Source organism: Equus asinus, chromosome 4 (assembly GCF_041296235.1).
Source record: "Equus asinus isolate D_3611 breed Donkey chromosome 4, EquAss-T2T_v2, whole genome shotgun sequence".
NCBI lineage: Eukaryota > Metazoa > Chordata > Mammalia > Perissodactyla > Equidae > Equus > Equus asinus.
Window position 1 is genome coordinate 22,651,734 of NC_091793.1, and position 16,505 is coordinate 22,668,238.

The window sequence follows — 16,505 nt, forward strand, 5'->3', positions numbered from 1 at the left end:
CATATTATGTTTTAAATTTCAAATTGTGCTTGTTCGTTGCTGGTTATAGGGAATTGATTGACTTTTTTACATTACCCTTATATCTTTTTTTTTTTTAAAGATTGACACCTGAGCTAACAACTGTTGCCAATCATCTTCTTTGTTTTTTTTTCTGCTTTTTCTCCCCAAATCCCCTCAGTGCATAGTTGTATATTTTAGTTGTGGGTCCTGCTAATTGTGGAATGTGGGACGCTGCCACAATGTGGCCTGACCAGCAGTGCCATGTCTGCACCCAGGATCCAAACTGATGAAACCCTGGGCCACCGAAGCGGAGCATGCAAACTTAACTACTCAACCACAGGGCCAGCCCCCTAACCTTATATCCTAAGACCTTGCTATCATCACTTGTTAGTTCTTGGAGTTGATTTTTTAATTCTTTCAGATTTTCTACATAGACAATGACATCATCTGCAAAGTTTTATTTCTTTCTTCCCAATATGTATACATTTAATTTCTTTTTCTTGTCTTATTACATTAGCTAGGACTTCCAGTACAATTTGAAAAGCAATGGTGAGAAGGGACATCCTTGCCTTGTTCCTGATCTTAGCTTCAAGTTTCTCACCATTAAGTATGATGTTAGCTGTAAGTTTTTTGTAGATGTACTTTATAAAGTTGAGAAAGTTCCCCTCTATTCCTAGTTTGCTGAGAGTTTTTATCATAACCGGGTGTTGGATTTTGTCAAATGCTTTCTCTACATCTATTAATAAGATTGTGTGATTTTTCTTGTTCAGCCTGTTGATGTGATGGATTACATTAATTGTTTATCAAATGTTGAACCAGCCTTGCTTACTTGGGATAAATCCCACTTGGTCATGATGTGTAATTATTTTTACAGAGTTTGGATTCGCTTTGATAATATTTCCTTGAGGATTTTTGTATCTGTGTTCATGAGAGCTATTAGTCTGTAGTTTCCTTATAATGTCTTGACCTGATTTTAGTATTAGAGTAATGCTGGCCTCAGAAAATGAGTTAGAAACTATTCTTTCTGCTTCTGTCTTCTGGAAGAGATTGTATAGAATTGGTATAATATCTTCCTTAAATATTCAGTAGAATTCACCAGTGAACCCATCTGGGTTGGGTGCTTTCTGTTTTGGAAGGTCATTAATTATTGATTCAATTTCTTTAATAGATATATGTCTATTCAGATTTTTTATATCTTTTTGCATGAGTTTTGGCAGATTATGTCTTTCAAGGAATGGTTCCATTTTGTCGAGGTTACCAAATTTGTAGGTATAGAGTTGTTCATAATATTCCTTTATTATCCTTTTGATGTCATGGGATCTGTAGTGATGTCCTCTCTTTCATTCTGATATTAGTAATTTGTGTCTTCTCTCTTTATTTCTTATTTAGCCTGGCTAGAGACATATCAATTTTATTGATCTTTTCAAAGAACCAGCTTCTGCTTTTGTTGACTTTATCTAGATTGGTAGTTTTTTTCTCTTAACACTTTAAATATGTCACTCCACTCAGATTGGTAGTTTTTTTCTCTTAACACTTTAAATATGTCACTCCACTCTCTTCTTGCTTGCATGATTTCTGAGAAGTCAGAAGTAATTCTTATCTTTGCTCCTCTATAGGTGAAGATGTTTCTTTTTCCCTGGCTTCCTTCAAGGTTTTTTCTTTATCTTTGATTTTCTAAAGTTTGAATATGAAATGCATAGGTGTAGGGTTTTGTGTGTGTGTATGTGTGTTTGTGTGTTTTCCATTTATCCCACTTTGTGTTCTCTAGGCTCTGAGATGTGTATTTTGGTGTCTGACATTAGTTTGGGGGAAATTCTCAATAATTTTTGCTTCAAATATTTTGTCTGTTCCTTTCTTCTCCTTCTGGTATTCTCATTATGCATTTGTTACACCTTTTGTAGTTGTCACACAGTTCTTGGATATTCTGTTCTCTTTTTTTCAGTCTCTTTTTCTCTTTGCTTTCCCATTTTGGAAGTTTCTATTGTCATAGCCTCAATTTCAGAGTTTCTTTCCTCAGGCATGTCCAGTCTACTAATGAGCCCATCAAAGGCATTCTTCCTTTCTGTTACAATGTTTTTGATTTCTAGCATTTCTTTTTAATTCTTTCCTAGAATTTCCATCTCTCTGCTTATATTATCCATCTGTTCTTTTTTTTTTTTTTTAAAGATTTTTTTATTTTTCCTTTTTCTCCCCAAAGCCCCCCAGTACATAGTTGTATATTCTTCGTTGTGGGTCCTTCTAGTTGTGGCATGTGGGACGCTGCCTCAGCGTGGTTTGATGAGCAGTGCCATGTCCGCGCCCAGGATTCGAACCGACGAAACACTGGGCCGCCTGCAGCGGAGCGCGCGAACTTAACCACTCGGCCACGGGGCCAGCCCCTTATCCATCTGTTCTTGCATGTTGTCTACTTTTTCCATGAAAGGCTTACCATATTAGTCATAGTTTTTAAAAGTTCCTCACCTGATAATTCCAATGTTTCTGCCATATCTGACTCTTGTTTCTGATGCTTGTTCACTCTTTTCAAACTGTGTTTTTGCCTTTCAGTATGCTCTGTGTTTGCTGAAAGGTGGATGTAATGTAGTGGGTATAAGAAACTTCAGTAAACAGACCTTTAGTGATATGAGGGTGAGGTGTGAGGGGAGAGAAAGTGTTTATCGTCCTGTGATTATAGCACCTTTTGGTGAGCCTGTGCCCCTGGACTGTGAACTCCAATGGTGCTTCCCAGGTTTTTTTCCTGCTTAGGTGGGACAAAATGGCCAGACAGGGCTGGAGGTGGGTTCTTCCCTTCCCTCGTGGAAGTTAGGCTCTGGTAAAATAGTTTCTCCTGAGGGTAGGCTTTGTTAGAAGAGTAGAATGCTATGGCATATTTCAGAATGGTTGCTTTTCCTCTCCCCCTGCTGGAAGTGCCAGGGGATTTTTCTCTGATATTCATTCTGAGAACCTGGTGACCTCCTGGAGGTAAAACGTAAAAGTGTAGGGACCCCTGAAGATTGGTCCCTCTTGGATTTTTAACTCTCAGTCTTGTCCGTACTGAGCCTCCAGCAGTTCATCAGGTACACGTTTTCTTATCCTGGTACTGGTTCCCATGGAGGTTTCTGCTCTGGTAGGTTGTGATTCTCTGTCTCTCTTATCGGTCTCTCCAATTTGCCCTGTGACCTGACTTCTCTGACAGATCTAAGAAGAGTTGTTGATTTTTCAGTTCATTTAGCTTTTTACTTGTTGTAAAGGTGGAGTGACAACTTCCGAGCTCCCTACATGCTAGACTGGAAACTGGAAGCCTCAAAGTTAATTTTGATTCACTTTTATAAAAAAATATAAAACAGAGGCCAGCCTAGTGGCATAGTGAGTAAGTTCGGCACCCATGAGGGTTCAGATCCTGGGCAGGTATCTACACCACTGATCAAGCTGTGTTGTGGCAGATCCCACATACATAATAGAGGAAGATGGGCACAGATGTTAGCTCAGTGACAATCTTCCTCAAGCAAAAAGAGGAATATTGGCAACAGGTGTTAGCTCAGGGCCACTCTTCCTCACACACACACACACACACACACACACAGCCGGCTTGTTGAGAGACAGGAGTTCTGTAGGTTAAGCTGGTGGTGGTTGGGTAGCACAGCTCCCACCACGCAGAAGAACACTGGCATGAAACATCTGGAAGTGTCTTCTTTTCTATCTTGGGCTTTAGCGATAGTGTGTATTTGATTTTTAACTGCACTTAAGAAATCTGAGGCATAAATCTAAAAATCTCCAAGAAATGGAGATTTGAAATGAGAGCAACAAGCAATGTCAATCAACCAACCAGTCACTAGGGACCTGCTCCTCACCAGTATGAAGTGCACTGTTGGGAGGGTCAGCTCCACACTGCTCGGACTGCACAAGCCCCTCTGCTCAGTGAGTTGCCCTGCCTCACTCCCACGCGTGGGGCTGGGAGGAGGAGAGTTATGATGATGAAGATTTCTTCTTTGGGGGATGCTGTGTGCTGCGGGCAAGTTCACTCCCTAACCTGCAGGTTTTTCATCTCCACCAGAGGTCGCTCACTGGCAGTCTGTGGGCCACGTCTGGGCTTCCCATACCTTTGTTTGTCTGCACCAGCTGGCCCAAGCAGTCTTTGGGCTGGGGCCTGCATCCCATGTGGCAGTCATCAGCTGGAGCAGAAGAACAGTAGCTCCTTTTGTCAGAACGTGAGCTCTCCAGTTCACTGCAGTCCCCACCACTCCCTGCTGCTTCCTGATATGGAAGCAAAGTGTTGGTTGCCATGTGCTCTTACATTTGGCCTGCTTCGCTCATTTATGTTGCTGTCTATGTCCCCAGACACGATGAGAGAGGCTCAGACTAGGTGAAGACCCACAGCATTTGTTGGCAGTGGAGTTCTATAGATTGGAAGAAAACCCTGGAGGAAAGTCCTGGAAGAAGGCCTGATCCGCAGTCCCTGTGCCCTCCTGGCTCTCCTCCTCCCCCTCGTCACTTCCCTCTGCTTCTTTGGTTCTGTCTTAAAACCCTGCTCCTTTACCACCTGCCGAGTCACCCCACCTAACCCTGCTCGCCCCTTCCCACCTGGCATCTTGCTTTCTACAAGGTTCCTCTGCCCCCAAGGTCCTGACCTGGTGGTTTGCCTTTTTAGCTTTACCTTCACCCCAGCTTTTCCAGTACTGACTTTTGGGGTCAGTCAGCTCTTGAATCAATTTTTTTGTTTTATTTTTTAAAATGTAAATAGCAAAGTAATGCATGCTTATTCAAACCATCTACAAGTATATAAGTAAACAGTTAAAGTCACTTTTCCCCAGCCCTATTTCTTTCCCTAGAAGTAACCATTGCTAATCCTATGGTGTGTATCTTCCAGAACTTTTTTATACATTCAGAAATATACAACACATACATTTAGGGTTATTGTATTCTTTTTTTAATATAAGCAGAATCATACCATAAATGTTATTTTGTTTGCCTTTGTTTTATTTATTTGTCATAGTGTAAATACCTCTTGGAGATTTTTCAAAATCAGTGTTGTTGACCTGCCCCATTCTTTTCATAGCTGTATAATATTCCAAAGGTTGGATATGGCATGATTAATTTAACTATTCCCTATGGATAAATATTTCAGTGGTATTTTCATCATAGTGAACATGCAAATATTTTTTTACATGAATCTTGAGGCTCATTTGCAAGTATTTCTGCAGAATAGAGTCCTAGAAGTGAAATTTGAGATTTTGGTAAATACAATCAAATTGCCTTTCACAGAGATTAAGCCATTCTTTACTGATGCAGAAAGGAGACCACTAGCTTCAGTCTCCCCTACCCCACCGTTGAGCAGAGCTTAGAATTGAATTGTGAATAAAAGCAAAATACACACACGCACGATTTGGACTGATTCCATGTAAGTTTGAAAACACTGTCTCTGTGATGTGTCCTGAGATGTAGGAGAGGGCATGGCAGCAGGGGCACAGGCTCCGGAGTAGGGCTGTCAGAGTTTAACTTCCTGCTTGACTGTTTTCTCACATTGTGACATTAGGTATATTATTTAACCTTTATGAGTCTCGGTTTCCTGTAACGTGGTGATAACATTAATAATGTATCTACCTCATAGGGTTGTTGCAAGAATTAGATAAGTTAAAACTCATGGAAACCCTTAGATCAGGGCATAGAAGAGTGCCTGGCTCACAGCAGGGACATTATATATGTATAAATGTGTAGGAGAAAAGTCTGGAAGGCTACACACCAAATGGAGTCAGTTCTTGAAAGGGGGTGGGATGGAAGGCAGGTAAACTTTTTTTACTCCATATACTTCTGTAATGTTTGGATATTTTACAACAAGAATGTATTTATATGTTACTCCTGTGATTTTTTTAAAGATAACTTTAAAAGCAGGAAAAAGAATGACGTTATCTTCCCAGAAGCAGGATCTGGTGGCTTGTCAAGGCTGCCTGGTATTGTCATATCTCCTCGGGTGTTCTTCATTGCCAGTCAGAGCCAGGATGGGGCTAGCAGGAGCAACCTTGGATCCTCACTTGATCTGGAGGAAGGGGTCCCTTGCTTGTCCTTCCTGCTCCTCTGCCCAGGCAGTTGGTCAGATCTGTCAGATGCCAGCTGCCTGCTGCCACCGGAGCCCATCCCTGGGCTCCCCTGCCCAGCCTCTGCTGGCCTCAGCTTGCCCTGCCTGGGCTGTGTGGCCACTTCTCCCGAGTCAGCACCTATAGCCAGACTGGTTTCTCCAGGCTCCATGCTGCGCTGCTGGACGGCACCTAGCACAGTGTGTGTCACGTAGGAAGTGCTTAAGGAATATGCACCGATGAATGGGGGCACCGGCTCCTTCTGAGATCCAGATCCCCCTCCCCCTTCCCAGGCGTGTCCTCTTTCTGTTCCTTCTCCCACGCTGTGAGTGTGGGTTTCCCTCCCGTCTCTGGCCGTGAACTTGCTTAGCTCCTCTGTCCAGTCTCACTCCCTCGAGAGCTTGCTTGCCCACCATCCCAGCTTCCCCACTCACCCCGGGAGTAGGCACCGTCCTTCCTCTCTGCCTGGGAAGGCCTTCCCTGCACCCTCCACCCCAAGACTAGTAGGCATCCCTTCTGGGTGCACTCGCGGCCCCCTGCCCCTCCTCAGAGCAGCACCAATCACCTCGTAACCGTCGGCTTCTGCCCACTAGCCCCAGAGCCCTTGGAGGCTGGGGCGGCGTTCGCTGCTCAGGGCTGCGTCCTCGGCATCAGCACAGCGTTTGGCCTTTCGTAGGTGCTCGGGAAATATCTGCGGAATCAACGATACGTTCACAAATTCCAGCTTCTCACCCGTATTTCAGTCTCCTATTCCCAGCTACCTCGAGGAGTGATACCTAAACCTAACTTATTATCAGACTCCCCTGGGAGCTTTTTAAAAAGTAAAAAAAGAGCAAGGTGTGGGATTGTGTGTCTCATATGCTCCCATTTGAACAGAACATGTCTGGAAGGCTGTGCAAGAAGCTGAGAGGATTGGGCCAGGGCTGGGAGGGGGAATTTTTACTGTACTGTTTGTTTTTGTACCGTGTAAATTATCCATTGGTTTTTCAAATTTAAATAGAGAACTGTTCAGGAGTCACAATAAATAAATAATTCCAGACCCAACGCAGACCTAAGGGATGAACATCTCTAATGAATCTGTATATCTGAATAATTCCCCAGCAATGCTGGTCGTCAGCCAGGTTTGGGAGTTGCCTTCCTAGGGGACAGCCCTGCTGTAAGTCCTTTTGTCATCTCAAATGCAAACTCAGATCTCGTTATTTTCCCCCTGAAACTTGCTTTTCTTCCAACATTCAACTATCCTTTCTGCGATCTCTCTGTGCAGTCTCCTCCATCCTTCCAGGCCCTGCCCATATCGGCTACAGTGCAATCCCGGCAGGGATCAGAGACATTGCTGTATTGCTGCATTGACGCACACCCATCCGGTTCACTCATCCTGCCTTAGCTCGGTGTACTTAATTGGAGCAACAATGTTGACATGTATGTCTACTAATGTGACCCCGTCCTCCACATACACACCTAGCTGCATACGTGTCCAGTACCTTGAACTCCTGTGGGCCGGGACTGCCGATTCAGGAGAAGGGTGGGGGAAGGCTAAAGAGGCATTTCACAGTCTATCAAGCTAAGGAGATAGATGCTTCTTCATTTCCCCCAACACTCACGTCCCGCCTCTTCTGGGCAGTCCTCCATGACTGCTCCAGCTCATACTGATCTCACTTGTTTGAATCCTAAACGTAGCAGATTAGAACTTAATTATTCCACTGTGTTGATTTGGCTCTTCAAATAGATAAATTCCTAGGGGGCAAGAACACAGAAGCATACTTCTTTGTTAGCTTTTTATCCCAAGCGTAGTGCTGGGCTCATAGTTGACAATCAATACAACTTGTTGGGTCACTGACATTCATTTTTCTTTCTTTCGTTTACAGGAGGGGGTAGGGCGGTAGGGGAGGAGGAGTCGGAAATCAAGAGAAGTCTTGAGAGGTCAAGAGTATGATGATTAATAATGATAATAGTTACCTTTTATTGAGCCCCTCCTGTCAGATAGCCTCTGTGCTAGTGTTTTATAAGACATTAAGTACTTTATATCTGATCCTTATAAGGATGCTGGAAGGTAGGTATTATTATCCCTCTTTTACAGAGAGATTAAACAATAGTTTGTGACCTGCAGAGCCATGATTGGAACCGCGTTCCAAATCGTGTGCTCCTCAGAGGTGTAGCCTGGAGGAGATGTAACCAGGAGGAGGGGCAGTGGGAGAGAGGGCGGGGTGGGGGGAATGTATCAGTGGTGACATTCAGGGGGATGAGGTCAGTGACACTGACCAAGGGTCACCAAGGCCCTACCACCTAGAAGGAAGACAGCAAGGTGCTGCCACAAACTTTGCTCTGGGCCTTTTGCACACCAGTAGGAGAAATGGCCTAGTTCTTGACCCCTACCCTCCACCAAGATTTGCATTAATCCCTAATGCCCCCATTTCTTTTTGGTTTTTGAAGGCAATTGAGAGATTTGAGTTGGAGAAGAAGGCTTTAAAAGAGAAAAGTCGCAGCAGCCCGGGAGACAGAGGCAAAAAGCATTCTCATAGCTTTGACGGTGTTTTCGTGGGTTTTTTTTTTTTTAGTATCTAGAATGCAGTTGATTAGGAATCCAGAGTTTCAGATGAGGATATTTTTGTCCTCTTCTGAAGGAGCCTCAAATCTGACTTCTTGAGTTTGGGCAAGGAAGGAGGGAAGGACAATACCATTTAGAGAGTCCCTACTACGTACTACTGGCACATTATACCAGGGTGCTACATACGCTCCCTGTTAAAGCTTCATGATGCCCCTGCCTGTGAGGGAGGCACCACTGAATTTAGTTTATAGGTGAGGGGAAAGGCCTGGGGGAAGGGAACGAGTTGCTGAAGGCCACACAGGTTGCCTGGATTCGTCCCAGCCTCATGTCAAGGCCCATGCTTTGTCCACTCCCCCTGGCTGCTTCTCTGGCTCAAGCAGTCTAATCAAATAAGGAGGGGAATCTGAGTAAGTCAGCACCACAGCTGGGGATCTAGTGAGACTGATAGTGTGAGTGGCATCTGGCAGCTCAGGTTGACTGAAAAATCACTGTTGTAATTACCACCCAGCGGTGGACAGACCCTATGTTTACTCACATCTTACCTCTCTTCTTCCGTTTTTCTGCAGACAAGAGTCAGAGAAAAGCACAGTATACTTGCAGAGGCTCAGCATCCAGGAATGTCAAGTCTTTCGTTAGTAAAAGGGTAAGGCATCTATTGCTGGGTCTGTTTCAGATTGTTTCTGCTGGACATGAAATAGACTTTATTCCTGGAGAGGGAATCCTTGGCAACGGGATGGTGATTGCAGAGTTGCCTTCTTAAAATGTCTTAATAATGCTGGAATTTCTCCTAACACCCTTGAAAGGGTAGAGTGAGGAGTGTTCCAGAGGTCATTTGTCCATCTATTTTTGGAAGTTAGAAGGTGTTCCCCTTAGGAACAATGAGTTTAGATTCGCTCACACAGAACCACCATGCTGCACAGCTCCTGGGGCCCCATCATACAGCAGTGTTAGTCCCCTTGACCACCGCAGACGCCCCCGGGAGCTGAGGTTCAGGAGGAGTTAGATGACCTGTCCAGCATCAGGCAGCTTGTTGACAGCAGAGCCCCACTTCCTCGGACCCGCAGCCGGGCTCTCTCCGCTGTCTCTCCAGCACTAATCTGGTCCTGCCTCGCAGCTGCCCCACTTAAGATTCTCCTAAGCTTGCTGTATGTTTTCATGCCTTAAATTGCTGGAGAATATGAGCAGGATGGCACTGTTATCCTTTGTTCACCTTTTAGCCTAGGAAATTCCCACACAGCATAAAGCCCCATGGTTGAGAGTCTGCATCGAAGCTGTTGTGCTACCCATGATGGTGGCTGAGCAGATTTAAAGGTCCTGCCCAAAGGGGCACAGCTAGTAAATGGTGGCGCTGACATCTGACCCCAGGTTTTCTGACTCAGTCAGTGCGGTTAATCACTGAGTTCTTCCATCATCAATGACGCAGCCCAGTTAGAGAGAAATTCAGTCCCCCAGAATGTTTCTAGGAGGTGCCTTTGGGTGATGGTAGTTGGTTTCCTCTTTACTTTTCTGTATTTTTACATTTTTAATAGTCATATTTTTATCCTAAAAATTCATTTAATGATATATATTAAAAACCATAGAAGTAGTTATTTCCTTTGATCAAATATTGCCATTTTGAGAAATTCATACTAAATAAATAACCAAAAAGGGGGAGAAATATATGCTGTAAGTTATTAATGACATTAATATTAATCGGAAATAATCAGTGAGTAGTTAATTAAATTAAAGCACATCTTCTTAATGGGGTATATTATTTTAAATGATAAATTTAAACACAATGTATGTAGCAGTGTGAAAAGTCTAAAGTGGATAAAGAAGGACATAAAAGCATGTGTGTATATATGTATTGTAAAGTGATTGAAGTTCCACATACATATTTGCATACATGTGCTCGAAGCCTGAAAGGAAAAATAGAAATGATGTAAATAGGTGTTTGCTTAGGGGTGCTGGGGTCATGAACATGCCCTCATTTATTTCAGCGTGCTGTAGGGTTGTTATATTGTCTTCATGATAAAATGTTTTAAACTGTGAAAATGAAGAACCCCATTTTCATATTCTTCTTTTTTGCTTCAGAAAACAGCAGATAAAAATCTGCTGGCAGAGCTGTACCAGTATCTACAATTTAACGACTCTAGGCCAAATGAGCTTCCAAATGGGGTGGACTTCTGTGACTTGGTAGGCAATGTGATCCGGGCTGAGAGAAACCCCTGTAGTGGCAAGGTAAGGAAAGAGAGCGGGCAGCTCACCTCTGTGATGCCCAACCAGCTTCACAGCAACCCGTGTGGCAGGCAGACACACCTGTCCCAGGAAACTGAGAGTCAGGACAATTGAGTAAGTCACTGAGGGCCACATAGTTTGCAAGTGACTGAGCCTAGACTGGAACCCATGCCCGTGCTCCCTCCAAAACTGAGATTTTTTTTCTACCAGAGCACTGGTTTCCACACTGTTTTGATCGTGTATCCTATTAGAAGAAAAATTTGAGTGCATACCCTCATAATAGATGTTTATTTATAAATGATAGACATGTCTCTTGTCAGTCGCTCCATTGTATATTGGAAACAATTTCTGTTTTTTTTAGTTACACATTAGTTAGAGTACTTTCGTCCCACACCCAAGAGTACCCCTTGGGGTGAGCTGCCCACTAGGAGAGCAGTGCACTGGAGCACACTGGGTTCCTTAGGAAGGGACCCAGACGGTCCCCAGCGCACGATGGTTCTCATGATTTTTCAACTTGACGATGGTGCAAAAGTGATATGCATTCTATACCCAAACTGTACGTCGAATTTCAAGTTTGTATCTTTTCCCAGGCTAGCGATATGCAGTACAATCCTCTCTCTTGATGCTAGGCAGCCCCTGTCAGCCACACAATCACAAGGGCAAACAACCAGTATGCTTACAACCATTCTGTCATTCACTTTCAGTACAGTAGTCAATAAATTACATGAGACAGTCAACACTTTGCTGTAGAATAGGCTTTGTGTTAGATGATGTTGCCCGACTGTAGGCTCGTGTAAGTGTCCTAGCATGTTGCAGGTAGGCTAGGCTAAGCTGTGATGTTCAGTAAGTTAGGTGTATTAAATGCATTTTCAACTTAGGATATTTCCAACTTAGGATGGGTTTATCAGCACGAAGCCCCATCGTAAGTCAAGACAGATTTGTATTCTGAGACCCAGGAGAACGTATGTGCATATGTGAGACAGTGCTGGCCCATCAGGAGGTGGGGGATCATTGTAAGGAGGTACGAAGGGGAGGAAGCCCAGGAAATGGTCTAGGCAGCCCTGCAGCTGTGCCTCATCACCCTTCATGATGCTACGCTACCTCCCGTGTCCCCAAAGCATCTCTGGTCATTGTCCTCTCGGCTGCTGACTAGTCATGCCACCATTCCTGGGGTCCAGCTTCTTCTTCTCTCCTGCCTGTACTTCTCACTGCTGCTTCAAACCACACCCCCCATCTCTATTTCTCTCTCTCCCTCTCCACCCCACCTCTCCCTCTGCCCCTCCCCTTCCTTCCTTCTTCCCTTCCCCTTCCTTCCTTCCTTCTCCCCCTCTTCTCTTCTTCATGATTTCTCCCTGCTGCCTTCTCTCCAGCTGTGTCTCTACATCAGTTCCATCTGTCTCATTCCTCTGTGTCTTCAGACTTCCTAAGAGTGATGATCTGTTTGGGCCAGTCCCTGCCCAGTATGACAGTGGTGTTCTCTGGAGTCCCAGTGCCAGGCTCCAGCATGGACTGTGGTCAGCGAGTGGACAGCTGCCTTTCACTAGGTCTCTGGGCCAAGCAGGGGGCAGCCTGGGGCTGGGTACCTGATCCTCTGCTTTTCCCCAGTGCAGAGGCGGAGGAGCAGCAGACACCCAAAGCATCACATTCTCTCCAGGACGATGTAGAAAGATGTTCACCACGTTGTTATTTATGATACCAAGGAACTGAAGGCAGTATGTGGTGGTGGTGAAGTGGCTCTCTGGGCTCCAGTTTCCTCTCCTGTAATATAGGGATAATAACAGTTTCTACCTTAATTGTTATTGTGAAATAAATAAGACAATATATATAAAAACACTTGGCACAGTGCTTAGTAAGTCATAAGCTCTCAAAAAATGGTAGTTTTATTATCAATGTTATTAGAAACTGTTTAATGATCAATAATAGAAGAATAGGACAGTTATTTGGGTATATATATATCATGGACTGCTTAGCCATTAAAATGAATGTTTATAAGGAGTGTATTTTAACAGGCTGTGCTATGATGTTAAATGAAAAATATCAGCATATAAAACTCTCTGCAATAAATGTTATATAAGTACATACATAGGAAAATCCGGGGATGAAGCCATATGTAGATATTACCAGTGTTCTCTGACTGATAGGATTATGGTTTTTTTCTTCTTCTTTTTTCTATAATTTAAAAAGGAAGAAAGACTTGAGAACGAATGGATTGGGTATTTCATGGATCCACGGTTGCCGCATGACCTTCCAGCCCACGTCCTTGCTTGCCCTTGACAGGCCCGCTGGCCCAGCCCCACATGCTCATGTTCCGTTTGTTGTGTGGGTAGCCCTGAGGACAGTGACTACTATATTCCTTAATGTCCCATTTTTGAGGCACTGTGGGGAATGGCCTTAATCCCAAGAAAAACTGTGCAACTCCTGGAATGCTTTCAGTCTTAAACTGATGCTGTTTCCTGCTTTTCTTTGGCTCCTGGAAACTCAAGGCAAATTTGTGCCTCACCTTTAGAAGGATCCTCTTCCATCTTGCTCAGGTGCCATCCCAAACTTCTACTTGGCACCTCAAATCCTCTCCTCCATCCCTCCCCCTCCCTCTCGGCAGCCACCTTCGCCTCTGCTTCAGAGGATCTGGAGGCCGTTGCTAGACCACGAGCTCCATGAGGACAAAAGCTGTCTGCCTTGCTCGTAGTGCGGCCCCTGCTCAGCTCTGGGCCTCGCCTGGGATTTCTCAGAAGAGCCGCCACACTTGCTGGCTTCACATTGTCACCTCCATTCTCTTTTCATCCTGCTGCAATCTGGTTTCCCACCTTCATTCCATCACTGAAAGTGGCCGAAGTCGGTCCACCGTTAGCTCTCATATTGCCAAATCCAAAGCATGTGTTTCTGTTATTATCTGGATGACCTCTCTGTAGAATTGACCCAGAGGATGACTCCCTGCACTTGACGTCCTTTCCTTCCGTGGTTTCTCTGGGAGCATCCTGCCTCTACTCAGGCAGCACCATCCTGGTATTCCAAGCCCCTTCACTGTCCACGGTCATGGAGAACGTGTTCATGGACATTGGTAATCTCCTCCCCCCATGAGGCTAATCACCACTTATGAACTGTGGCTCTACCTCCAAACCCATTGCTGTGCTCCTGATTCCCATATTCCTCCGCCTCCTGCCCCCACTGTCCCTCAGACACACCAGACCTGCTTCTCCTCCCGGCTTCCCTATCTTGTTGAAAACCACAGCCTTCCACCTGGGCACCGACCAATCCCTTCCCTTATCCTCACCCCCACATCCAAGAGGTCACTAAGATTCAACTACCATCTTTGCTGCGCCGCCTCCTCCTTCCTACTGCCACTGTCAAGTTCAGGCCCCACAGCTTCCTGTCTGGATCACTTCACCTGCTGCCTGGTGTGTCGTCTGCCTTGCCATCTCAGTCTCCTCAAAGGGGACTTTTTTATACTGCCTCCAGGGATATTTCTAGAAGACCAATCTCATGGTGTGCCTGCCCTGTTGAAAACTCATGCCCCCTTCCCCTGTCCAGCTTCAGAACAACTTTCAGTCCCAGCACCCAGGTACCTCATGGTCTGGCTCCTGCCTGGCCTCTCGCCACCCACACCCAGTGCTTCCACTGCACAGAAAACCCTTGAAGGTCCCCAAATGTGTCATATAGTTTCACACCCTGGGTGCATGCCTTCTTCCCTTTCTGCAGAGCTCTCAGCTCTCCCTTCTCCATCCAGTTGGTTTGCAGGTTAGCTGCCCCTCTGGGATGTCCCCCTGGGATTCCTTCTCTCAGGGCGCCTAGCACACTGCATTGTAAATGTCTGTTTACCTGTGAATACCTCAAGGGCAGGACTCTCCATCACCATCCCAGTATCTGTTGAAGGGCTGAAATGAAATCCTTTTTGAAAGGAAGCAGGAGGGTGAATAAATAAATAAAGAACTAGCACACTCCTAGTGCTTTTAGGTGCCAGGCACTGTTCTGAGTGCTTCGAATATATCACTTGCTCATTTAATCCTCACAGAGGTCCTCGAGGTAGGGACTATTGTATAATCATCATCATCTCCATTTTCCAATGAGGTGAACCACACAGGTTCAATAACGTTGCTCAAGGTAACATGCCTAATAAGTGTAAGAGCAGGATTTGAGTCCAGACAATCTTGCACCAAAGTCTGTGCTCTTGACTGCTCCATTGTACTGCCTCACTCGACGTGTGAGCAGTGGTGAAAAAGAGCCAAGAGCAGGGCTGGAGAGCTCCTTGCTCATGAGGGAGTTTTGCTTATCCAAGCACAGGAGACTTGCTTGTCAGTGCATGATGCCCTCAGCTTCTGCAGGCTTGAAGGGAGAGCCAAGGAGTCTTTCCCTGTGTGTCCAGGAGGGTGGCAAGAGCAAGATCTCTTTGCTCCTCCTAATGGTAAGAGGAGAGGCAGCCTGTGTGGTGTCTCTGGGGTCAGGCTGCCTGCTTTCAAACCTCCTGATCTGTGTGAGCTTAGGCAAGAATCCTAATCTTTCAATCTTCACTTTCCTCTTCTATAAACTGGGGATAACTATAGTACCTACCACGTAGATAGCTTGTGAAAAATAAAGTGAGATAAGCTGCGTAGCCAAACACAGTAAGGATTCAACAAATGTTGTGTGTTATTAAGATAGTAGCTTTGGAGTCAGGGCGAGTTTCAAGACCCAGTTGTGTGACAGTGAAGCCTGAATTTTCTGCCCCTCTGAGTTCACTTATAATTCTATTCTAATTTTAGAATTCTATATGCTTCCTACTAACTCAGCAGAATCTTAAGGTTCACTGATTTGCATTTGTGTAATATCTGTGTGTGTTGATGTTGATTACTGTTGATTGAATGTAGGTGAGAGCATGGAGCAGCTGTCTAGAATTATGGGTTCTGATCTTGGCTCTTCTATTTGGTGGTTGTATTACTTTGGGCAAGGGACTTCAGCTCTCTGGTCCTTGGTTTCCTTATCTGTGAAATGGAGACAATAATGCATGCCTTGTGTGATTATAATAATAATTACATGAGAACATGTACAAACACCTGGCCAGGCAAACAGCTGGCACTCATTGAAAGGTTAGGTGTTTTTTTTTTTTAAGTTGACTCCAAAGTATGTTGATTCCCAAGATGATGGTGGAAAGATGGTGCAATTAATAACAATAACAAGCCATGGGACAGGAGGAAGGGCAGGTTTTGAGTGGAGATGATTAGGAATCTGGCTGTGGCTCCAGGTGAATTTAAAAAACAAGAACAATAACAACAACTATAATAATGTGAATTTTATTTCTTTTCAAGTCTTTCTGTTCAGATAGAGAATTAGAGAACTTTTTCTCTTCTCCTTCTCCAAGAGCCATATGGCTGGACAGCTTCTGGTGGCTCTTTCATGAAAGGTACCAGGTAAATGCAAATCCGGTTGATTCTCTCCTTTGTTTAAGTTGTTTTTCTATGGAACAAATCCCAGCCTCTTTAACATGAGCTATAAGCTTCTCTGATTCCATGGGCCGCCCCTGCAACTTCATCTGTCACCCCTTCGCTTCCCCACCCACACCTCGCCCTGCGCCCTGTGCGTTAGCCATGACTCAGTGTCTTGCAGCTCCCCTGAGCCTTAGGAGCTGGTCCATGTCACGTGGCTGGTCAAGGGCAGGGCCAAGAGTAAAGTCAGGACCTCCTGGCCTAGGGTTAAGGTGCTTTCTTCAACACTTTGCCTGTATG

At 44.8% G+C, this 16,505-nt stretch overlaps 1 protein-coding gene across 1 annotated transcript in view; it reads left to right on the forward strand.

Moving 5' to 3' along the window:
* Positions 1 to 16,505, forward strand: part of FAM227A (family with sequence similarity 227 member A) — a 79,861-nt gene that overhangs the window by 7,012 nt on the left and 56,344 nt on the right. The window contains exons 4-7 of the mRNA XM_070506872.1: positions 8,478 to 8,554; positions 9,166 to 9,235; positions 10,666 to 10,812; positions 16,089 to 16,190. Of these exons, the coding sequence (XP_070362973.1) occupies positions 8,478 to 8,554; positions 9,166 to 9,235; positions 10,666 to 10,812; positions 16,089 to 16,190 (396 nt within the window). The remainder of the gene's footprint in view (positions 1 to 8,477; positions 8,555 to 9,165; positions 9,236 to 10,665; positions 10,813 to 16,088; positions 16,191 to 16,505) is intronic.